Source organism: Caloenas nicobarica, chromosome 23 (assembly GCF_036013445.1).
Source record: "Caloenas nicobarica isolate bCalNic1 chromosome 23, bCalNic1.hap1, whole genome shotgun sequence".
NCBI classification, from domain to species: Eukaryota; Metazoa; Chordata; class Aves; order Columbiformes; family Columbidae; genus Caloenas; species Caloenas nicobarica.
Genome location: NC_088267.1, coordinates 4,863,628 through 4,886,617, shown reverse-complemented (window position 1 = coordinate 4,886,617; position 22,990 = coordinate 4,863,628). Strand labels below are relative to the sequence as shown.

The window sequence follows — 22,990 nt, the reverse complement described above, 5'->3', positions numbered from 1 at the left end:
CCCAAACCCATGGGCACTCGCTTGTGTTGACGCCTAAACCCACAGGTAACCATCCCTATGGGTGCTCATGCTCAGGAGCACCCAAAGCCGTGAACACCCAAACCCACAGGCACCCACCACCCCTGTGGGCGCTCAAAACCAAGGGCATCTGCCCCCTCATTGAAAACCCAAACCCACGGGCACCCAACGTGCATCCAGCCTCACAGGCACCCACTTCGGCAGCACCCATGACCACAAACACTGACCTCACCGAGCACCCATCTCACCAACACCCAACCCCACCACGCACCTCACTGACAAACACCCACTCCAACACGCACCCTCACCAGCCGGTGTCCTCACCCACGGGCACCCGCACCACCGAGCACCCTCACCAGCACCCGTGCACCCATCTGGACCTTTTAATTTTGGGGCTGGTGGTTCACTGCTCCGTTCTGCAGGGAAACCTGGGTACGGACACTCCGTGGCCAGCACATCCATCGCCTCCCTGCACGGGATAAACGGCTCCAGCTCTTGTACTTAAAAAGCTAACACTGCAGAATAAAGTAGGAGGCAAGATTGTTTATTACCGCAAGCAATTTTAATACAAAAATGTGTCTGGTTTTTAAACAATTCATTGGTAGAGCTTCAGTTTTGCCTCAATTTAAACCAATTGAGAGAATCACACAGCAACACGGTCAGAGCCGGAAAGGAACAATATTTAATAAATACAGGAGCTCTGGAGAGCTTTCTCCCCCGGCCCGCCTCCTGGTCACTTGGTCAGTTGGATTTTATTACAAAGAAAAAGTAGCGTACAAAAGCGAGACAGGACTCGTAGCAAGTGTGCTGGTGAGACTCATTTCAAGGACAAGCGACTGTGCGTGTAAGTCCAGATTTCTTCTAGGAGCAGAGGTCACATCAATCTCAGCCTGGTTGGAAGTGGAATGACCAGTTAAATAATAAATAGGAAAAAAAAAATATGCAGATAAATAGCAAATTCTGTAAGGAACATCTTGGGTCGGTCTCTTAGGCCATGGATGCAGAAGAATCCTTTAATTTGTAGGACCCGCCACCACTAAGGGATGTATCCGAGTGAGCCAGACCTGCAATCTTACCAGCGTGAACCCCCTCCCCAAACCCAGCACCGGCTCTTTGATCGTTAAAAACTAAGTGCTCGGGACAGTATTTTCAAGACAGCAATTGTCATGACCTTTGCTGTAGTGTGTGCAAATTTTTTATTAAGTCAAACTCCGCTTTCTTCAGGTAAAACCACATAGCTTTAAAAAAATGGAAACGTTAAGCCCCAAGTCCCCTCACCTCAAGTTTCTCTGGTTGAGGTATCTGTGATTTACAAAAAGAGAGTTCCTTGAACACTGTAGGATTCAGGTCTTTCTTTTTAAATATAATTTACCTTGCTGAGACAGCAAGTTAAGTTTATAAAGATGCATTTAGGAAACAATCCTAAAAGATAAAGCAGGTTCGCACCCTGCACCGCGCAGAAATCCTATTTATATTTTAGTTTTTCTTTACACTTTCACACCTTGACCTTTTTTGCTTCCTTTTTTTTTTTCTTTTTCCTTTTTTTTTTTTTTTTTTAATTTTTTTTCTTACTTTTTCTCTCCCACATTTCAGTTTTCCAGGCCCCTCTCTGAACAGGGGGCACCGAGAGGCAATTTTTATCTACATAAATATTCACATGAAAATAGTAACTTACAAAAAAAAAAAAAAAAGAAAAAAACAAAAACAAAAAAAACCCCAAATAAGGCAGCTTCATAACACAACTTTCTTTTACACTTTTAACAATATAGTTTCTCCCATTTAGAATAAATATACATCCAATGTACGTAGCAGGGTTTAAAAACTGGACACAGGTTGTTGGGGTTTTCTCGCTTTCGGGAGGGCGGTGGGTACAGTATTATCTTTTGGGGCCTGGAGTTTTTGGGGTGGCAGCGGTGGTTTTCTTGGACATGGTTGGGATCTTGGAGGGCTTGGCCATGGCCCGGCGCGAGCCGCCCTGCCCGCCGGCCGCGCTGCTCTCCGAGGTGTCGGAACACGCCGACTGCGTCTCCAGCAGGTCGAAGTCGGAGGCGTCGCTGCCCCGCCGGCTGCTGGCCCGGCTGCCCGTGCGGCTCCCGGCGCGGCTGGTGGGACGACTGGCGGTTTTCTTGGGGTCTGCAAGAAGAGCCGAGGTGAGCGGATAGAGGAGGATGGAGGTTTCTTTCCCATCCCCAAACCGACCGGCACCCAAACCCCCAGCAAGTCATAGAATCGTTGAATCGTTCGGGTTGGAGGAGACCCTCAAGGTCATCAAGTCCAACTGTTCCCCGCCCCTGGCACTGCCCCATGTCCATGAGAACCTCATCTCCATCTGTTCAACCCTTCAGGGATGGTGACTCCAGCACTGCCCTGGGCAGCCTGTTTCAGCGCCCCACAGCCCTTTTGGGAAGAAATTAGCCCAAATTTCCAATTTCCAATCTCCATTTGTGATGCTGAGGGTGGGTGAGAGCCCGGCCCAGGTTGCCCAGGGCAGTGGTGGGTGCCCCATCCATGAAAACATCCAACGTCACATTGGACGGGGCTCTGAGCAACCTGAGCTGGGTGAAGATGTCATGTCCCTGCTCATTGGGGATGAGCTTGGAAGGTCCCTTCAACCCAAATAGTTCCATCATCATAGAATTATAGAATCATTTTGGTTGGAAAAGCCGCTCAAGCTCAGTGAGTCCACCTGTTAACCCATCCCCATCACCAACCCTTGTCCCTGAGAACCTCATCTCTGCGTCTGTCCAACCCCTCCAGGGTGGTGACTCCAGCACTGCCCTGGGCAGCCTGTTCCAATGCCCCACAGCCCTTTGGGGAAGAAATTGTTCCCCAGATCCAACCTCAACCTCCCCTGGTGCAACTTGAGGCCGTTTCCTCTGGTCCTGGCGCTTGTTCCTGGGGAGCAGAGCCCGACCCCCCCTGGCTCCAAGCTCCTTTCAGGCAGGTCAGAGATCAGAAGGTCTCCCCTCAGCTCCTGTTCTCCAGCTGAACCCCCAGCTCCCTCAGCCGCTCCCATCACACTTGTGCTCCAGCCCCTGTGCAGAATATCTTGAGCTGGAAGAACCCGTAAGTCCTCCCACTGCGAAACCAGGACACGACGGGGGCACCAGCTTCCCAGCTCGCTGGGGGCTCCCTAAATATTCAACATATTCTCCGCCAATTTAAGCAACCAAGTAGGAAGAGCAGCAGCAGGAATTTTTTGGGTGTTTTTTTTTGCGCCTAACTCACCTGCGCGACTGGTTTTGGCACCTGTAGAGACCGGTGAGGAGCTGTTACTGGTGTCCCCAGCCAGGGAGGTGCGGCTGGAGTGGAAGGTGGGTCGCTTCAGCTTGCTGCCCGCCGAGGGGGTCACCTTGGGGGGAAGCACACAGAGCATCGTTCAGGGGTCGCCTGAGCCGCCAACGGGGCCAAGAGCACGTCCGACATCGGCAACCTCAGCAAAAAGATTTTGACGTTGAAGAAACGCTCATCTTAACGGTCAAGGAGAACACGAGCTGTCGTTTCAGCAGCGGTTAATAAAAAAAAAGGAAAGAAGCCAAAAAAATTTGGAAGGCAGTGGCAGTTTGTGCGCTGCAGGCTGATGCGCAGCTATTTGTTGGAAAAAAAAAAAGTAAAAGCAAAGCTGCTACCCATTTGGAGGATGACAGCATCATCTGGGCTCAAAAGCTCGCCAAAGAGAGAGTGGTATCTTGCAAAAATAGGTATTTCAGCACCTGAGCAGCTCAGGACCACTTTGGAAGGCCAAATACAACGCAGCGACTTGAGAAACGCGTCCCGTTGTCCGGAGGCACCGGCTCGGCGCGATGCCGCGGGTCGGACGGACGTCAGCGGGCAGGTCCGTGCACCCACCACCCAAATTTGAGCACCAGTGGGACACAAAACACAGCCAGTCTGCTTGGGTCGCATCCTGAAACGGTGCTTTCCCCGACCTTTAAGATGTCGCGAACGCAGATGAAGGGTGGAAAAGCAGCTCAAGGGGCAGTTTGGCTCCCGCCGCTGTGGAATGAAGCGAAGGGGAAAGCGCTGGGCAGGGCGAGGGCACCCGGAGCAGCTGGAAAGGGCAGCTCCAGTTTCTATAACCCCAGAAAGCTCCGGGTTTGGGGCGGCGCGGCAGGAAAGCGACTGCCCGTCGTGTCCCCTGTCCCGGCATCGCTGCAGGGACGGCTCCATCCCAGCTGCATCCCTGGATAAACGTACATTAACAGCGGATAATTTCCCAATGAGCAATAAAAGCAAGAGCTGGAGAGGTTTCCCTCTATTCCCCGAGATTTTTGGGAAACTTAGAAATCTTGAAACGTCACGAAACTGGAGCTGCGGAGGGGGAGAGGGGCAGCCGAGCAGCGGGCTCGGCTCCGGGGGAATTAAAATCCATTAATACGTGATTGCGAAGGTGCCATTTGCATCATCAGAGATTTCGATTCTCGTCCGTGACCCTATTTTATAAACATGTTAACAGCAGCAAGCAGGCAATTTAGGGCAGTCGGGGAAGTGCTCCTGGCCTTCTCACGATTTAAAATAATTATTTTTTCTGCGTGACAGCACCGCCGAGCGAGACGCGGTTCTCTCGCCGGCGCACCCCACCGCTCAGCGAATCACCGAGATCCAGCAGGAATTTCTCATCACCGATTCACAAGGTCAGGAAAGTCCGCGAGGAGGCTGAAACTTCAGGGAAATCAAAATCTCAGCCCGAATTCATCCTCCTGGGAGCATCAAGCCGGTGACAGCGCTGGACACACCAGACGTGCTTCAACGCGGCGATAAATACAAGCGCTTCATCAAAATGAAGGCGACGTGGTTACTGTGCATGCGCTGTAGCTGATTTTCAAGTCTCAACTCGGCTGTTGGATTTCAATTTTTGAAAGCCAAACGTGGCTGCTTTTCAATGCTTAAAAGCTGTTAAAGTTAAAAAATTCCTTTTTTTTTAAAAAAGCACAAGAGGATAAATGTTGCTCTCTCGGTTTGCAAGCGGGTAAAAGCGAATTGCAAACCACTGTGCTTGATTTCTTTTCTTTTGGCGTTTTCTTTAATCCGAGTTAGAAACCCATGAAAAACGCTAACAGTCCGAGCGGTAGCGGTGCTAACAAGCGCTGCTCTACCACAAGAAAAGCGTTAAAAACAGGCAAAAAGGAGGATTTGTCCGTGACAGCGGCACTCCGGCCCGCGGGCAGGTCCTGGGGCTGCCAGCCCATACTCTACCTCGGCGCTCGGGAGCTGGAAGTCGGAATAATCGAATCCCCTCAGGGGGGTGCCCGCTTTACTGTTTATCAACCAGGGTTTGTCATAACATCGAGAGAAGTGATGTGGAGTCTGCGAAATGGAAAATCCAAGGAGGGGAGGGGGGGGGAGATGGAAGTGAGTGAAAAAAAAAAAAAGAAAAAAGAAAACGGAAAGGTATTTGGAATGGGGGGGAAATGGCACTAAAATGAAACGAGAAGCAAACGGGAAATATATAAATTAAAATAAACGGGAAAAAACCCAAATATGACGAAATGAAACATGCACGGGCAGATGATGCGGTGGGGAAGGAGAGACGATGGGCGACGGCTTCTCCCTGCGCCACGGCCCTGCCTGGGGGACCAGGAGCCGCCACCTGCCACAGAACCACGAGCTGGGGCTGAAAACCCGTCCTGCCCCATCCCACCCCACCCCACCCCACCACGTGGACAACCACCACGAACATCCTCCTGAGAGCGCAGGAGCCATCCAGCTCATCCCCAGCCTTCCTCCTCCTCCAGCTCCTCAGCTCCCCAGGAAGGGGTCCGGAGGCCACCAGGATGGGGTCTGGAGGCCACCAGGAAGGGGTCTGGAGGCCACCAGGAAGGGGTCTGGAGGCCACCAGGATGGGGTCCGGAGGCCACCAGGAAGGGGTCTGGAGGCCACCAGGATCTAAAGGAGAGGGAAGACGGGGGCTTCACGTGCAAACCCCACCTTGGCTCCGCTGGCCGGCGTGGCGGGGGAGGACGGCATGGAGGCACAGCTGTGGTTGCTCTGGCTGGCACTGGAGCTGGATCGCGTCGGGGAGGCCGCCCGGGAGGAGGGTTTGGATCGCCGGCCTCGTGATCGGAAGGGGGTCATCCCCTGGGAGGCTCCCTCCGGCAGGATGAATTTCTCTCGGAGTTCGAGGTTGGTCCGTCCTCGTGCTGGAAGGGGACAAAGGAGAGGAGAGCGGAGGTTTGTGCGGACCTGACACCGATACCGGGGCTCAGGAGGTCAGAGCTTACGTGGTTTTCAGCAGGGCCTGTTGCGATAGAACAAGGGGTGATGCTTTTAAACTAAAGGAGGGAGATTCAGGCCGGACATGAGGAAGAATTGTTGGGCCTGAGGGTGGTGAGAGCCTGGCCCAGGTTGGCCAGAGAGGTGGTGGCTGAACCATCCCTGGAGACATCCCAGGCCAGGCTGGACGGGGCTCTGAGCAACCTGAGCTGGTGCAGATGTCCCTGCTCATGGCAGGGGGGGCACTGGATGAGCTCTGAAGGTCCCTTCCAACCCAAACCATCCTGTGATTCTACGGTCCCTGCTGGTGGTGTCTCCCACTCAGGTACCATCAGCTCATTCACAGATCAGACCAGTTCTCAAACTCCCCTTTCCTGCGCAAAACCACCTCAGTTGTATAAAACCAAGGAATTCTCTTACCTCTGCAAGGATCGTTCTTCACTAAAAACTCATCCAGGGCCATCCATCCTCCGCCGACGCGAACCATGACGGTGCTGCGCAGGATACGGACCAGGCGCAGCTGCTGGGAATCGCCGAACTGCGGAGCCAAGGGGACAGTTCAGAGAACGGGGGACACAACCAGGGACACTCGGCTCCTTCCCGCAGCAGGCTGCACCAGGGCAAAGCCACTGGAAATGTTTATTTGATCTGTTGAATACTTCTAAGGTTTCTCCAGATAGGTTGTTCTGGAGTAAGCGAAGGCTAGTTCCGATCTACAGGAGTTTTTCTGCTGCGTGGTTTTAAGGTGATGAAACCACCCAAATCCTTCAGTTTTAACGCTGGAACGAGAGAATTTTTTAGAGCAGCAAACGAGAATTTGGAATTTGGTCTTTGGATGGGTTTTCTCAGCCAAAGTCATAGTTTTTCCTTTTACCATGAAGGAAATAGAGGCTGGCAACGCAATGACCCTCCTGGTGCAGCCCATGTGGAAAAGAACCATCTGATTCATCACCACCGAGCCAGAAACCTCCCGTCATCAAGTGTGAAGCCCAGCGATTCCACTGAGCCTCAGACTTGACCCCACCAGCCAAAAAAAAGCCCCCGCCACAAGAGATCGCCCCGTGAGGATGTTTCGGTGAGTGCGGAGTGATGGGAATCCAGGCAGGAATCCCGCAGCAATGTTGATTAGTGATTGCGATGTTCATTAGTGATTTGAAACACCTGCGATTTCCAACGAGCGCACCCTCAATCGGAAGCATGTGTTTGTCTGTCAAAGCTCCCTAAAGCTCCTGGACGGCCAAGCCCAGGAATTGGGACCTCGGCAGAACCTGGTGTGGGTGTAGGAGCTCTGCATCCAGGTCTACGGAGCACCTGCTGCGATGAGGAGATAAGGGAACCAGCCTTCGACAGCAAGACCATCTTCAGAATGGTTAAAAGAATTTTTAAAAAAGCAGCAATGTTTTTGCTGGGTGGATAAGAATGTAAAAAACAAGAGATTAAATGAAAATAGAGAGTGCAAAGCCATACGGACATGGGTCGTGGCAGGAGGTGACGGCACCTCTGACCCTCCTTCCCGCGGGGACGTGGGACCCTGGACTGCGCTTCAAGAGCTACTTCTGCACCAGGGAACACCAGGGACGAGTCAGTTCTCATCCCCACTGCCACTTTTATGTTATTTTTCAGTCGCTGTTGAAAATTTTCCTATCATCGCTGTCTAAATGAAAGTCAGAGCTCTCTTGGATCCGTCCGCTTCTGACACCCAAGTTTCTTTCTTTTTTTGGGCGTGTTTTTGGTGGGGCATCATCATTCCACGTGCAAAAAAAAAAAAAAAAAGCTTTTCTGTTTGAGCAGGGGCAGTGGGCACATCGGAACGACACGCGATGCTCCAGTCCCGTGAAAAGAAGCTGCACTGTTCATCTCATGACGGGAATGGGGACACATGCGGGTTTTGTGAGCTCTGCTCCCGTTAGGAGAGTGGGTGCAGCGGGGATGAGGGTTTAATTGTCGTTACCTACGGGATTAAAGGGGTGGACACTCGGCATTCTCATTCCATGGTGATTGCGACCCAAACCCACCCAGAGCCTGGTACAGCCGTCCTGCCAGTACTTGCACCCCCCTGATTTAATCCAGGCGCTTGGGTCCCCAAAGGGCACCCCGAGCGTAAGCGCACCAGTATCCCAGTGCTCCCCACCGCAGGATGCTGTGGTTTGCCACTGGTTACCATCAACACCCCCAATGTATCCGAGAAAGGAGCCACAGAGTGAAAAATCCCTTAAATTTTGTCAAATTCTGCTTTTTCCCATTGAGTTTTTCCCTTTGCAGTCTTGTCTTTTTTTGGGTGCCCCCCGCCCCAGCTCAGGCGCTCGTCTGGACCAGGCTCTGCTGAGCAGCGCTCACAGATCATCCTCCCACAGCACCGAAGGACAGAGCAAATGGACACACAAAGCTACATTTGTTAAAAAAAAAAAAAAAATAGAAAAAAAAAAGAGTTGAGAGACAGCATCGCAAGGCAAACTGTACCTGATTGCCGAGGAAGAACTATGGAGGGAGAAGAGTTGTGGGGGGAGAAGGGATGGGGAGGGGAAGGAAAGTCGAGAGGAAGAGGAGGGGAAAGAAAAAACAAGAAAAACATTTATGGGATTAACAGTGCAATAATAATGAAAACTGTTAACTGCGGGAGTTAGAAATCCGGGGGGTTTATGGTATTTGGGTGGAAGGGAGAAGCTCGGGGCCGGTGCAGGTTTGGGGGGGTGAGCCCTGCAGCTCCTCCTGGCCGGAGCATCACCCCCAAAAACCCGCGGGTAGGAATGTGGGCAGCGCCGGCTCCTTTCGCCGGTTCGACCTCGGGGAACGATTTGAAACGTAAACAAGCCACGTTACAAAGAGATTCTTTAAGGAAATTATTCTCCCTTCTTCGGGAGGCAGCTAAGAAAAACACCAGCGTAAGGTACACTCGTCCGCCAGGAGAAGTTCAAGGGCGGCTGGCGGCGCGGTGAATGCGGCGTTTCACGGGGCAGCGGGTGCCCCAGAACAGGGACACTTTTATGTTCTCCCGATTCGGGGAACGCCCTGGGACGCGCTGGGCAAACGCAGCTCAGCGGCTCCATCTCACCCCGGGGGGGTCCCCCACACCAGGCTGGGCACCCCCCGGCGGGGACCCCTCCCCGGCTGGGGAGGGGGAACAGGGTTTGTGCCGCCGGGGCAGAATTTGGCCCCCTCTGCCTTACCCGATATTTGTTCTCGCCGATCTGCTCCACTTGGAACCTCTTGGCACACTTGCACTGGGCCACTTGCCTGGTGACCTGCCAGCAGCAAAGACAGGTAAGGGACCGGGATTTTGCGAGTTTCCCCCCGAAAACCTTGGATAACACACAGCCCTGTGCAGCCTTTCAAAATCACACTAGGTACTGGTGGCACCAGCCAATTATTTTAGCTCAGCACCACCATAATCCTTTTTTTCCCCCTCCTCCTTCTTGTCTTCCCCACTGCCGACCTGTAGCCTGAGCCACCCACACCCCCAGCGCCCATCTCTTTGGGTGCTTCACCTCGTCCTCGATTTTGTCGGCGTCGGTGGTGGGGCGGTAGGCATCCTTGTTGGGATGGAGAGCGGCCACAAACTCGTAGTAATCGATGTAGCCGTCGCCGTCACGGTCAAAGATGTCGGCCACCGCTGTCATCTCCAGCTTGGTGGTGGGGAACTCTGGAAGGAGAGAGAAATGAGAGGTTGATGGTGGGACCTCACTGATCAGAGTCAGAGCATCATCTGCATCTTGGTCCTTGTCACGCCGGGGTGGCCAGGGAGGGTGTTGGGCTCTGCTCCCCACGAACAAGGGACAGGACCAGAGCAAACGGCCTCAAGTTGTGCCAGGGGAGGCTGAGGTTGGATCTGGGGAACAATTTCTTCCCCAAAGGGCTGTGGGGCATTGGAACAGGCTGCCCAGGGCAGTGCTGGAGTCACCATCCCTGGAGGGGTTGGACAGACGGAGATGAGGTTCTCAGGGACATGGACGAGTGCTGGGGTGGGTTATGGTTGGACTTGATGATCTTGAGGGGCTTTTCCAACTACAATTATTCTGTGATACTATTTTCCAAGCTCCTTTCAGGCAGGGACTTACTAGATGCCAGGATGCCGTCGATAAACTCCTGTCGGGTGATTTTCCCGTCTTGGTCTTTGTCGATGCGCCGGAAGAAATCCATGACGCGGGATTTCTTGTGGTTCATCCAGCGCATGTATTTCTTCCGCCAGACGTCGAAGTCGAAGTTTGCAAACTCCTTCAACTGGAAGGGAACCCGCAAGAGTCAGCAGGGGAAAGCCCCGAAGGAGCAGCACCCAAACCCACCCGCTGGGAAGGTTTATCTGGGTTTATCCAGATGATCCTCGTTAACGAGGGGACTTGGAGGAACAGAAGGACACACAGCGCAGCCGACAGCCATCGACATGGGATGCAGCATCCCCCAGGGTGGGACAAAACACGCAGAGATATCAGCTACTCACACACGGACACACACCCCCCCATCCCTGCTCGTGCTTTTGGGGACGCTTCCTCGGCTGGGATTTCACCTAACGACTCGCCAGGGTCTGCCCGGGAGGAACACCCATCGCTGGCACCATTTTGGGGACAAGTCTTCCCTCTCCCTTTCCCCCTAAGCAGCCAAGAAGGGATTTTTTGCTCATCTTCCAGGTAAGAGAGCGGCTGGGGCACATCTCAGCTCTGCAAACCCTGGCCCGCCAGCCTCCGATGAGCCACTCGCCCTCCAATTTCAATTAACACCCCCCCAGAAAGGACTCCCACGACCCCACCAGCTCAAGCAGCTCACAGCAAGGTAACGCGACAATTTTTGTTGTTTTGTTTTCTCTAAACGTTCTTGGGAGTTAAAAGCAACAAAGAAAAAAACATTAATACGTATAAACTGAACTGACCTACAGCGAAAGCAACAAAAAAGAAAACAAAAAAACCACTCACTTCTGGGCATAGCTGCTTTGTTAAGCATAAATAAAAACAAAAATTCCATTAGATGTTTGGAAAAGATAGAGACAGTAATTGTTAGACTAATTACTAGGAGTAAAGCAAGCCTGGCCGCCGCCACCTCTACAGGTACCGACTGCAGGGGCGCAAAGCAGTTCATTAACGTGCGGTTAATTACAGGAGGTAGTTTTCAGAATTAACTTTGAGCTGGGCAATTCGAGGGGCAGCAGTGATTTACGAAACGCGGCCGGTACCTCCTCCAGCCTGTCCAGGGCATCGTTGAGCTTGCGCTGCCGCTCCAGCGCCAGCAGCCAGACCTGCTGCCAGCGCGCCGACAGCTGGTTGATGCGCGGGTTCTTGGTTTCCGACTGGGAGATGATGGGCATGCTGGGGGGTGCCGCCTGGCTCAAGGATTTCCCTGGAAAAAGAGGGAAAAGGAATTGTTTGAGGTGGTGTCGGTGGGTTCATTGAGTCTGAGTGGGTCAGGGAAGAGCAGCAATGGAATAGATTTTGTTTCATTTTTGGGAATTCACACTGGACTCCGGCTTTGAGAAACATTAAAAAAAGAAAAAACCAAAACCTCATCACAAAGTGACTGCAGAGAGAAAGCAAAGAACAGCGACAGGTTGTTTCGGCAAATGCCACCTGGATCGTCCCCTCCCAACGAGTCCCAGCCGCCTTCCTGGTGGCTGTCAATGCAGGATGCCTCGTTAATTGATAATCACAGTTAACGAGCTTCCTCTGCGTTTCATTTCCTCCACGTTTCACCAAGAGCTGCATATAGAGCACAGACGTACTGTTGCTGCGGGACTTGTCAATGAAAGGCCCATGGGGTGGCTCAGTCGCTTTCCTCTTGTACGTCTTGGTGACCCGGTCCACGTCTGGCTGCTTCCGCGTCATCTCCTCCATGAAGGACTGTCAAAATATGGAAGGGACAAGAAAACGTTGGCAGCTTTGAGATGTTTTGAGTCTCCTGTTGCTCCAGACCCTCTCTGGGCCATGCCAAGCCCACAGAGGAGATGGGGGCACCAAGCACCAGCGATGGGGTTGGTTTGGATCTGCCAATGACGCAGTTTGTCCCCTGAGGTGGCTTTGCTCCCAGGTGACAGCTCTGGTTGGGTCACAGGCTGTTTTCATAGCAACTTCCAAGAGAAGTTAATGCCTCCTCCATGGAGGGGCAGGGAAAAACACCTCCCAGCCCCTCTCCCGAGTGCTCACCTGGTGTTCGGAGATGAGGGCTTTGACCTGATCGATATTTTGCGGCATGGGGTCCTGGTCCCGCTGGATCAGGGTTGTCTCAGCCCACTGGATCCAAGCCAGGAGCTCTTCCAGAAGCTCCGCGTTCGCCACCAGCTCGGAAAGTGCCGACTCCAGTCGCTGCTGGTGCTGCTTCGCCCACGTCAGAACCTGGTGGGGACGCAGAGGTGACCGTGAGCCCGGCGTAGGGAACCCGGGCAGGACCCACCACCACACGGCCACCCCGCGGACAGACCCTTGAGCAGTGGTGATAGGACAAGGGGTGGTGGTTTAAACTAAAGGAGGGGAGATTCAGGCTGGACATGAAGGAGAAATTGTTGGCCCTGAGGGTGGTGAGAGCCTGGCCCAGGTTGGCCAGAGAGGGGGTGGATGAACCATCCCTGGAGACATCCCAGGCCAGGCTGGACGGGGCTCTGAGCAACCTGAGCTGGTGCAGATGTCCCTGCTCGTGGCAGGGGGGACACTGGGGGACATTTGAAGGGCCCTCCAACCCAAACTGTTCTGTGATTCTATGATTCTACAATCCCTGCTGGGACCACCAGCCTGGTGGACTCACCTCCTCAAACCTGGCCCGGATGATGGTGATCCAGTGCTTGATGGTGGTGATGCAGTCAGGATGGCAAGCGGCCAGGATCACCTCCCCCATGCCCACCGCTGCGTTCACATCCACTCTCTTCTCCTCCACTTTCTTCATGAACTCCTGAAAAGACCCAAATGAATTGCTTGCCGGTATTCCCCCCTGTTCATTTTCGCTCGGGTTGCGTTTCAAAGCTTCCCCGCTACCTTGTGCGTGTCGATGAGGGACTGCAAGGCCTCGGCGTCGTCGGGAAGTGCTCCCCGAAAGCGCAGGGACTGCTCAGCCTCCGACAGCCACTCCAGCAGCACGTGCACGGCCGTGCGGAACTCCTCTGCCTGCGGCGACAAGGGCAGCGGGGTTAGCCCTCCTCCCCCCAAAACGGGACGCTACATTCACTGCCGGGAGCTGGAGAGACAAAGGGCTGAAAGGGACTTGAAAAACGAATTTAAAAAGGGGAAAAAAAGCCCTGCAGCCCCAGCAGATGGGTCCCGCAGCACTTTCCTCCTCTTCAGCTGCACCGAAGAACTAAATGTTTTTAAAAACAGCACAACTATCTGTATTCCGATCAACTTGGCACTTCGGCAGTTTATTCTGTAAATGGCCTACTTGATACTAAAACTACTTAAGACCCTTTATTTTTTTTTTTAACTTCAATCTGGCTCTCTCTTTTGCACTGGACATCAGCAAGCACCAGTCTCTGGTCACCGCTCTGTTCCTGCTGTGCACATCAGTGAGATCTCTTCGTCCTCCCTTTTCATATCAGCTTTTATCAGCTCTTCTTTGGGGAAAAGAATAAGGAAATAACTGACGCCATCCCAACGCTTTGCAGTTCTCACTGGTTACTGCTGCAGGGTTGGGGCGACCTGCTCGGTCAGGAGATCAGTCCCTGAGCAAAACCATCTTTGTCTGAGGTTGGTGTCGACCTCTCAGCGCAAACCCAGAGCCCAGCAAAGCTCTCCGAGACCATTTCCACCTGCAGCTTTCTGCTCACCTGCTTCAAAGCCTGCTCCAGGCGGGTCTGTTTGGACACAGACAGCTTGCACACCGTGTCCCACCGGTTGCTCAGCTCCTGCAGCTGCACCTTCACCCAGGTCGTGTCGTCCCGGCTGTTCTCGATGAGCTCCCGGCCGGAACGTTTGAGCACCTGGACCGTCCCCGTGCGCTTCCCCAGCTCCTTCTGGAAAACCTGGAAGGACAGAGGGCAAAGCCGAGCGGGGTGAGTCAGTCCCAGCGGGTCGTTTCATGTGGGGAAAGAAAAACAAGGGGGCGCATCTGAAATAGTCTGGAACAGGGGTTCTGTACCCGCATCAGGGATCCATCACGCCATGGATTAATGTCCACATCCATAGTTTATAGACACTATAATTCAGCAAGCTTTTCAAAACGAAACCCTCAGCATATCAGACTGATAGCATCTCGGAAGAGCAGAGCTCCATCTCCTCTAACCTTCCCAATAATGTCAATGTTTCTTCCCACTTTTTTGCCCTATTTTTGTCCTCCTTGTCCACCGCAGCAACGCAGAGCAGCGAGATGCAGCTCTGCAGCGAGGCACCAACTCCGGCTCCTCTGTCCTTTGGCTCCTGGAGACGACAAGCCCCACTCACATCCCAAAGAAGAGCTGGGAAAGGCGCTCTCACCTTGTGAGCGTCCATCAGGTTCATGACCAGATCCAGGTCACCATGGACTGGCTGGTCTTCAGCTAACTGGGGTTCCACCTTGTAGAGCCAGTCCACCAAGGCCTGCAGCGCGTCCATGAACTGCCCAGAGAACAAGAGGGCTTCTTCCAGCTTGTGCTGCCTGGAAAACAAACATCCCTGTGAGCTTCCACGAACAAACTCGCCTCCGTTTGTCGCATCCCAGTGACCCAACCGCCCCACGAAATCACCTCCTCTGCTCTCCCCTTTGTTAAGAGTCTTGGCAAACGAGCGCTGTTGGTGCAACGTTGGGCCGGACTCACCTTTCCACAGATTTTCCGCACACCGTGTCCCACTTATCCCGGACTTCTCCCAGTAAATTGTCCAGCTTTTGAGTGTCATCTGGAAGCAAGGCTTTCTCCTTGAGGGCTCTGCCCGTCCTGATGGTAGTGTCATAGACAGGCTGCTTCCCCCCCAGCGTCTTCTGGAACTCCTGGGAACCAGAGAGAAAACAAAACTGCTTCAGAAAGCCTGACCTTGGCTCTCTGAAGACACATGAAGGTCCCCAGCTGAATGTTTTCCACGGCAGTGTAGATGTGGACGAGACTTTCCCCTGTCCTGACAGCAGAAACGCGACCCTGCTCCCCCACCTTCCACCCAGCATCCAGCACCCATCTTGCTTGCTCAAAGCTCTACCTTGTGTTTGGAGAGCTGGAGCTTAATTTTGTCAGGATCGTTGGAAATCTCCAGCTCGGAGTCCAGGTGATTCTCTGCATCCTCCAGCCAATCAACCAGTTTCTTCCAAGCTTCGTGGAACTGCAAAGAAACAGGAGCAAAGTCTGAAAGGTAACACCGGTGGCGTCCCCAGCCCCTTTCTGTTCTCGGGACCTCCTGCTCTCCAAGGCTGACCACACCTTGGGCTCTGTCGCACCCTTCCCATGTTTCTCACCTGCTTGGCTCGCTTCCTGGCGTCATCGAGAGCCCGTCCCCGCTCCACCGAGCGCTGGACGACCTTCTCCCAGCGCGACTGGACGCTCACCAGCAGGTTCTTGATCAGCACCACGTCCTGCTTCTGACTGAGAAACTTGAGCTGGTTCCCGGTTTGGTCCAGCTCGATGATCCGATCCCGGTGAGCATTCACCTCGTTGGCAAACACCTGCGGACGGCAAAGACGTTCTCCTGTCTGCAAGGGGACGTGCCCGCGAGCACCCAAGGGTGCTACCCTCGTCCCCTCCATCCCAGGGAGCCGCTGGGTGCTGGCGGTGCCGGTACCTTGTGCTCGTCGATCTGGGCCAGCACGGCGGCGAGGATGAGGCTGGCCGGGGGCGCGATGTTCAGGCTCTGCTCGGCCAGCGTCAGCCAGTTGATGAAATCCTGGAGGGAATTCTGGAAATCCGTAGCCAGGGCTAGAGCTTCCTCCAGCTTCGCCTGTCGCAGTGGGGAGGGAGAGAAAAAAAAACCCACAAGATGGAGGGTGAGAGCTCGGAATCCGCGGTTCTGCAGACAGAGGCGGCCTTTGTGTTGCTGCCGAAACGTCTCTCGAGCAGGAACCTCCTCAGCCCGGCAACGCGACTTGTTTCCCAAGGGGAGGGGGTTTTGGTGAAAGCCATTGCTTTCTTTCCACCCCTGGAAGGGGGGAAGCCCATCGGCACGCGAGCAGCTGCCGTGTCACCCCCAGCTTCCCCAGAAAGGGATCGCCGTGGGAGAGCGGCTCGGTGAACAAGGTGGGGGATATTTTGATGGTAACAGCTGCGGCGCGGCAAATTTATTCTGGGCCGAGGCCACCGCGTCCCTTGTTTTATCTCATCGCCGGCCAAAAGCCTGGGATGGAGTCAGCTCGGGGGAGGATTTGGCCCGCTGGCTCGCAGGGGACCAACAAAGGCTGTCTTTCAGAGCCGCGGGATGCCTCTTCCCACCGCTCCTCTAAATTAACCCAAAATGCCATTTTACTCTTATTTTTCTGTGTGATTTAATTCCGACAACTATCTAGAAAAAAAAAAAAAAACCAACACCACAAAAAACCACCAGCTTTATGCTTGGACAGCACCACCTGAAAAACAAACTCAAGCTGTGCAACCAAAAGGTTGTCCAAAAATCCCCACCCCGTCCTCCTCCCCAGCCCTGACCAGCTCCAGCCCCCAGGGAAAGCTGAGCAGCAATGCTGGGAGCCACCAGCTCACGGGACAAGGGCAGGACCAGAGGAAACGGCCTCAAGTTGCGCCAGGGGAGGTTGAGGTTGGATCTGGGGAACAGTTTCTTCCCCAAAGGGCTGTGGGGCATTGGAACAGGCTGCCCAGGGCAGTGCTGGAGTCACCATCCCTGGAGGGGCTGGACAGACGGACATGAGGTTCTCAGGACATGGGGCAGTGCCAGCGCTGGGGGAACGGTTGGAGTCCATGATCTTGAGGGGCTTTACAACCAAAATGATTCTGTGATTTCATGACACCACCAAATTACCTTTCTCTCCTCCATCTTGGTGCTGACCAGACACCATTTCTGCTCCAGCAGCGCGACGCTTTGCTCCGTCTTTGAGCCGGAGCCCGAGTCGTCGCGGTTCAGCAGCATCAGCCGCCCCTTGGCCAGCAGCTGACTGTACACGTCCTCCTTGGCTTTCAGCTGCCCGTACAGCTCCTGCGAGAGAGACACCACCCAAGGGTTGGATACAGAAAGAGCCCAAAGAGGGGCCATGACTCACTGAGACTCAGGGTGACAAGAAAATAAGGTTCAGGGCAGGCAGCAAAGTGAGAGCCGTGTGTCACTGTGAGCAGAGATGGGTGGTTAAAGCATCGTGACGCTTGTCCCAGGCATCAAGTAGAAAATTATCGTTAAGAAGAGAGCAAAGAAGCGCTCTTCTTCGCATCAGAAAAAGAAGCGAGAAGATTTGACGGCGATATTTGACAGACAGGAGCTTGCTGAATTAAAAGCATTAAAAAGAAAATCTCTCCTAAGAAATTACCATGTGGGCATTGAGTTGTTCCCGGGCAGTTTCTGGCAGACCTCCCGTGGGTTTCGATGCCGACAATTGGCTCTCCATCCTCGTTAGCCACAGGAGGAAGTCTTCAATCTCACCATGGAAACCCTGGGCCTGTTCGGGAACATATAATCGTCCACAGGTCAGATGACATCAGCCACCATTGATCATGCGCCAAGATTAACACTGTGTTCGCTCCAAAAACCAGATAAAGTGGCAGAGCTGGAGGCAGCAGCAGCAGGTTATACACGATATATCCTTAGCCACATGCGTGTGCCGGGGCCCTGTGGTGCTTTTCTCCCTGTGCTGGGCCCTGGGGAGGCCAAACCTCAAATCCTGGGGTCAGTTTTGGGCCCCTCACACCAAGAAAGCCCTTGAGGTGCTGGAGCGAGTTGAGAGACGGGAACGGAGCTGGGGAAGGGGCTGGAGCACAAGCGTGATGGGAGCGGGTCTGGGGTTTAGAGGAGGTTGAGGTTGGATCTTGGGAACAATTTCTTCCCCGAAGGGCTGTGGGGCATTGAACAGGCTGCCCAGGGCAGTGCTGGAGTCACCATCCCTGGAGGGGTTGGACAGACGGACATGAGGTTCTCAGGACATGGGGCAGTGCCAGGGCTGGGTTAATGGTTGGACTCCATGATTTTGAGCATGTCTTCCAACCAAAACAAGGCACCAAACCACTCCAGTTAAGTCAAAAACTTGCATTAAAAAATCCCAGTGCCTCTCTAACTTCTTTCCCACTTCATTTCCCCCCCAAAGCAAAGGGGAAGCGGGCCCTCCACAGCAAACCACCGCCCCAAGGCATCTCCCCGACCTGCTGGAGCGTGGACTGCAGCTGCTGCTCCCTCTCCTCGGTCTTCTGCAGCACCGACTCCCAGCACGAGTTCAGCGTCTCCAGGCGGTGCCGCAGGCTGCTGGCGTCGTCCCCTGCGCTCGACTCCAGCAGCTCGTTGCCCGCTTTGTTCACCGTCTCCACGGTCGCTTGGTGGGCCAGGACATCGTTCTTCAGCACCTACGCGGGACACGATAGCAAACATTGGATATATCTTTCAAACACCCTCTTAATTCCTGTACGTTCTCATGGAGTCGAACCAACCCAAACCCTTCACGAGAAATAAAATCCTGCAATGGGAATAGATGAAAAAAGGGCCTGGAGCGGGAGTACTCACATGGTGCTTCGCGAGTTCAACCTCGATGACTTTTGGGTCCCCGTTGATGGGTTTTTGCGCGTCGAGCAGCTCCTCGGTGTGGGTCAGCCACGCCATCAGCTCCGCCAACGCGTGCTGGAACTGGCCCAGTGCCAGGAGAGCGGCTTCCAACTTGTGCTGGGCAAGGACAGCGATGGAAAAGGCAAGTTGAAGTTGGGAAGGATGGAAAGCATCCCGGCGAGCTTCAACCTCGCACTTGTGAGAGCCCAGGTCTTCTCCCTACCTGTCTGTGAGCAATTTTCTCGCCCAAATTCTCCCAGAGATGTTTCAGCTCTGTCAGTGGTTCCTTTATGATGTCTCTGTCTGTCTCATCCGTAGCTTTTTTTAGCATCAGTTCACCTTGGTGATTAAGCTTTTCCATCTCAATCTGCTGCTGGTAAACCTCCATTTTAAACTCCTGCCAAAACAAACCAGAGAAAAACCAGAACAAAGTGAATCACTGGAGCGTGAGCCCCGTGACGCAAAGCAAGAGAACTGGAGAACTGGTCCCACTGGTACCTTCATCTCGTTCATCTGCTCCTTCACCGTGTTGAGGTCCGTGCCGACAGCAGACATGTTGCAGAGCTTGATCACGGCGTTATCCAGCCAGTCGAACATGGCCTGGAAGGGGTGAGGACACCGTTACCAAAGGGAATGGTGAAGCATCCTCTCCCTGAAGACAAATCCCATCAAATATCTGGATGCTGGGATGGAACCCCTCTGCTATGGGTCAGGCTGAGAGAGTTCGAGTGTTCAGCTGGAGAAGAGAAGCTCTGAGGAGACCTTATCGCACCTTTCCATACTTAAAAGGGGCTGATAAGAAAGATGAGGGCAGACTTTTTATCAGGGCCTGTTGCAATAGGACAAGGGGTAATGGTTTTGAACTAAAGGAGGGAGATTCAGGCTGGACATGAAGGAGAAATTGTTGGCCCTGAGGGTGGTGAGAGCCTGGCCCAGGTTGGCCAGAGAGGTGGTGGCTGAACCATCCCTGGAGACATCCCAGGCCAGGCTGGACGGGGCTCTGAGCAACCTGAGCTGGTGCAGATGTCCCTGCTCGTGGCAGGGGGGCACTGGGGGAGCTGGGGAGGGCCCTTCAACCCAAATTATTCTGTGATTCTATGATGTGCTGTTCCTTGGAGCTGGTTGTTGTGCTCAGGCTCTATCAGAGGCTGCAAACCCTCGCCCAGGAGACGTTTTCTGCTTTGCATTTGTGCAAATCCCAGCACATACCAGGGAGAGGATTCGCAGTGGTGTTCCCAAGCTCTTCCCACCCCACACCAACAGCCCTGCCTCTTACTTGCAGTGTATCTTGGTATTGCACAGCCGACTGCATGGCTTCCTCCAGCTTTTCCAGCCTCTCCTTCCACGTTTTGTTTAGATTTTCCCACGCGTTGTTCATCTGCGGAACACAAGATTGCCCACGAAATTCGCTAGGCTCTTCTACCAGAGCTCCCACTTACTCCTACGTGATCTTATCTGCTGCTTTTCCTACCTCATCAATGCTCTTTTTCACTTCTGGTTTCTCAGTTTCGCCACAGGCGAAAATTAAATCAGTTCCAAGGAGTCGGATGAACTCCAACTCTTCGTGCAAGCCGTCTGTCTCCTCTTTAATAGTCTGCATGGAACACAGAGACAAAAGAAAAATGTTTATTATTAAATGCTCTTCCAAAATCGCCCCGTGAACAGGAGGGTCCTTCCTGCTCACCAGCATCACCAGCACCAAACTAGTTTGCTCCCAGCTCTGGCCACAGTGGAAATATCGCTGTGTGTAGGGGCTGGGGGAATAAAATAAAGTAAGAACATCTGTATTTGGCTTGACGTGTGCCTGAACTGCCTGGCTGAAGATGTTGTTTACAAGAGATGTACTGCTTACAGGGTATTTTGTCAATATAGGAATTAGCTTTTGAGACTCCGAAGTTGCAAACCGAAGTCAAAGGGTTTATGAAAGGGAAATAGCAAGGACAAACTTAGCAAAGCATAAACAAACTCACTCCCCAATGTTTGAGTCAGGTCAAATCCACCTGAAGTGGATTTCATCACTTATTTGAAACAACCAACAATATACAAATGCAAACCCATCCAGCTTTGTACTTATCTCCGGTCTACCCAAAATCTAAATATACACTTCCCACGCTAGACAGCACTCGGGTGCCTTCGAGTGAGACTGGGAGCAGAGCCGTGCAAACTTCTACATGGAAACACGTGGGCAGCCAACTCTGACCACGCGCACGATAAGCTTCCCAAAACAGCCACAGACGAAGTGATTTAAGCATTTTTTCCTCGTCTGGAATAGGAGGTTGCTCCAAATTGCGATGGAAATAACATTTCGTAATCCAGCTGCCTACAAAACTGTTTTGCAGCCACTTCTGGCCATGCTGGTATCTAAGATCTGTCCCAGTTTAGCTCACAAGCTGGGTGCAGACAAGCTCCAGCCCCACAGTTCTCACCTCTGCCGCTTCCACCTGCTGCTTGATGATGGAGGGGTCGATGCCTGGGCTCTCCAGGTCGTGAACGATGTCCTGCGTGTCTTTGATGGTCGTCAGCAGGGCTGCCATGTCGTACCAGAACTTCTCTGCGAGCTCCAGGACATCAAGGAACTTCATTTCACGTTCCTCTGCCCGAGCTTTGATGTCCTCCCAGAAGAAGACCATCTGATCCAACTTATCCTGGATGACTGAGGAAGGGAATGAAAATATTCAGTGAAGAAGGAAACCCTTTTACAATTCGAAAGCATTTTGCAAACACTTCCCATTTAGAAACAGCCAAGAGAATATTCAAATGGGAATTAAAGACAACCAGGACTATCAGAGCATTAACTCAGAGATGCTGAGGGACATGAGAAACTCCAGCTTGCAGAAATAAAGCCTTTATTTATGTGCAGGCAAGCTCGGGGCAAATTTGCCCACACACTCTCCCTCCAACGACCCTCTGTTCTGGCCACCTCTAGCGTGAAGCCTACGCTCAGTCCATGAGCCGGCTGTTGAGCTGCCAACAAAGGTGCCAATTAGCGCCAATCGCGCCGACAGGTCTTTTTGTGCTGGGGATGTTCCTTCCCTCCATTAGATGCTGGATCGACACCAACAAATCATTTCGCAGGGGCCACCAACGGCTGCCACAAGAGACCAGCTCCGGGTGAGGGCTCGGCTGAGCCGAAACTGCTGCCTGAGAAGCCACAAATAGTTCATTTTCCTCTGGTCGATGCCACCCTGTCTGCTCCAGGTGGAAGGAGACACCAGATATCTCCATACAGAGGATTCATCCTTCCTCCTAAGGCCAGGAGACCCTCTGAAATACACCCCTAGGGCACCAAAGCCTCCCCAACAGTGACAGAATCAGAAGCATTTGGGTTGGAAGAGACCCTTAAGATCATTGAGTCCAACCCAACATTGGCACTAAACCATCAGCCCAAAACTGACCCCAGGATTCGAGGTTTGGCCTCACCAGCACCCAGTACAGGGGGAGATGGGTGCCATGGGTGCTGGGGCCGCGGTTTGGCTAGGAGACGCTGGATGCTGCCACCAGCACCTCCTGTTAAATCCACCCGGAGATACCTTTGGCTGCCAGGTCCTTGTCCGCTCCCTGCGATCGGCCGATCAGCTCCTCCCCGCGGCGTTTCAGGGCCTCGAAGGACGGCTGCAGCTTCTCCAGCTCCACCGTGGCGTTTTTGTTCTCGCTGATGCACTCCCGGATCTTATCGACCTCGGCGGGGATGAGGGGCGGCAGCCGCAGGCGGGAGGAGAGGCTCTCCAGCGTCTCCAGCATGGGCTCGATCTTGTCGTGGAACTGGAGGAGAACAAGTCCATTAGGGTGAGATGAGACCGAGCAACGCTGCGTCGCTCCCTGCCTGTGCAACAGCCCTTTGCGGCCTCTCGGAGAGGACAAACATGGTCTGCAACAGCAAATAAACCTGCAGCCTCCTGTTCTCCTGCCTCCGCTTCCCTTTGCTGCACCAGCTCGAGCTGTATAGACCCACAGAGCCGGCACAGGCAACTGGGAACAAACACGGCAGCGACTTATCACCAGATTCAACCTGGTAAAATGCACATTTTTGCCCGCTGCGTTGCATTTTGTGAGCAGCATGGTAAGAAAACCCAAAGCCGGTTGTTTGAGCATCCATGTGGAGATGCTGCTGGAAAAGCGCCCGTGTTTGGTGCGGAGGGAAATGTCCATTTGGTGCGGAGGAAAATCTCCGTTTGGTGCGGAGGAAAATCTCCGTTTGGTGCAACGGC

The 22,990-nt window shown here is 53.4% G+C and overlaps 1 protein-coding gene across 1 annotated transcript in view; it reads right to left on the bottom strand.

Moving 5' to 3' along the window:
* Positions 1–572: 572 nt before the first annotated feature.
* MACF1 (microtubule actin crosslinking factor 1) overlaps positions 573–22,990 on the bottom strand; it is a 111,075-nt gene continuing 88,657 nt past the window's right edge. Inside the window, exons 70-99 of the mRNA XM_065650722.1 lie at positions 22,313–22,544; positions 21,209–21,435; positions 20,254–20,376; positions 20,059–20,160; positions 19,281–19,382; positions 19,006–19,179; positions 18,744–18,899; positions 18,389–18,586; positions 17,563–17,691; positions 17,064–17,237; positions 15,879–16,034; positions 15,556–15,762; positions 15,303–15,422; positions 14,930–15,099; positions 14,610–14,769; positions 13,964–14,158; positions 13,179–13,307; positions 12,952–13,095; positions 12,357–12,545; positions 11,936–12,053; positions 11,393–11,556; positions 10,287–10,449; positions 9,717–9,871; positions 9,399–9,473; positions 8,692–8,709; positions 6,652–6,769; positions 5,947–6,158; positions 5,215–5,325; positions 3,247–3,370; positions 573–2,151 (exon numbers count right to left, since the gene is read on the bottom strand). Of these exons, the coding sequence (XP_065506794.1) occupies positions 1,895–2,151; positions 3,247–3,370; positions 5,215–5,325; positions 5,947–6,158; positions 6,652–6,769; positions 8,692–8,709; positions 9,399–9,473; positions 9,717–9,871; positions 10,287–10,449; positions 11,393–11,556; positions 11,936–12,053; positions 12,357–12,545; positions 12,952–13,095; positions 13,179–13,307; positions 13,964–14,158; positions 14,610–14,769; positions 14,930–15,099; positions 15,303–15,422; positions 15,556–15,762; positions 15,879–16,034; positions 17,064–17,237; positions 17,563–17,691; positions 18,389–18,586; positions 18,744–18,899; positions 19,006–19,179; positions 19,281–19,382; positions 20,059–20,160; positions 20,254–20,376; positions 21,209–21,435; positions 22,313–22,544 (4,602 nt within the window). The 3' untranslated portion in view covers positions 573–1,894. The remainder of the gene's footprint in view (positions 2,152–3,246; positions 3,371–5,214; positions 5,326–5,946; positions 6,159–6,651; positions 6,770–8,691; positions 8,710–9,398; positions 9,474–9,716; positions 9,872–10,286; positions 10,450–11,392; positions 11,557–11,935; positions 12,054–12,356; positions 12,546–12,951; positions 13,096–13,178; positions 13,308–13,963; positions 14,159–14,609; positions 14,770–14,929; positions 15,100–15,302; positions 15,423–15,555; positions 15,763–15,878; positions 16,035–17,063; positions 17,238–17,562; positions 17,692–18,388; positions 18,587–18,743; positions 18,900–19,005; positions 19,180–19,280; positions 19,383–20,058; positions 20,161–20,253; positions 20,377–21,208; positions 21,436–22,312; positions 22,545–22,990) is intronic.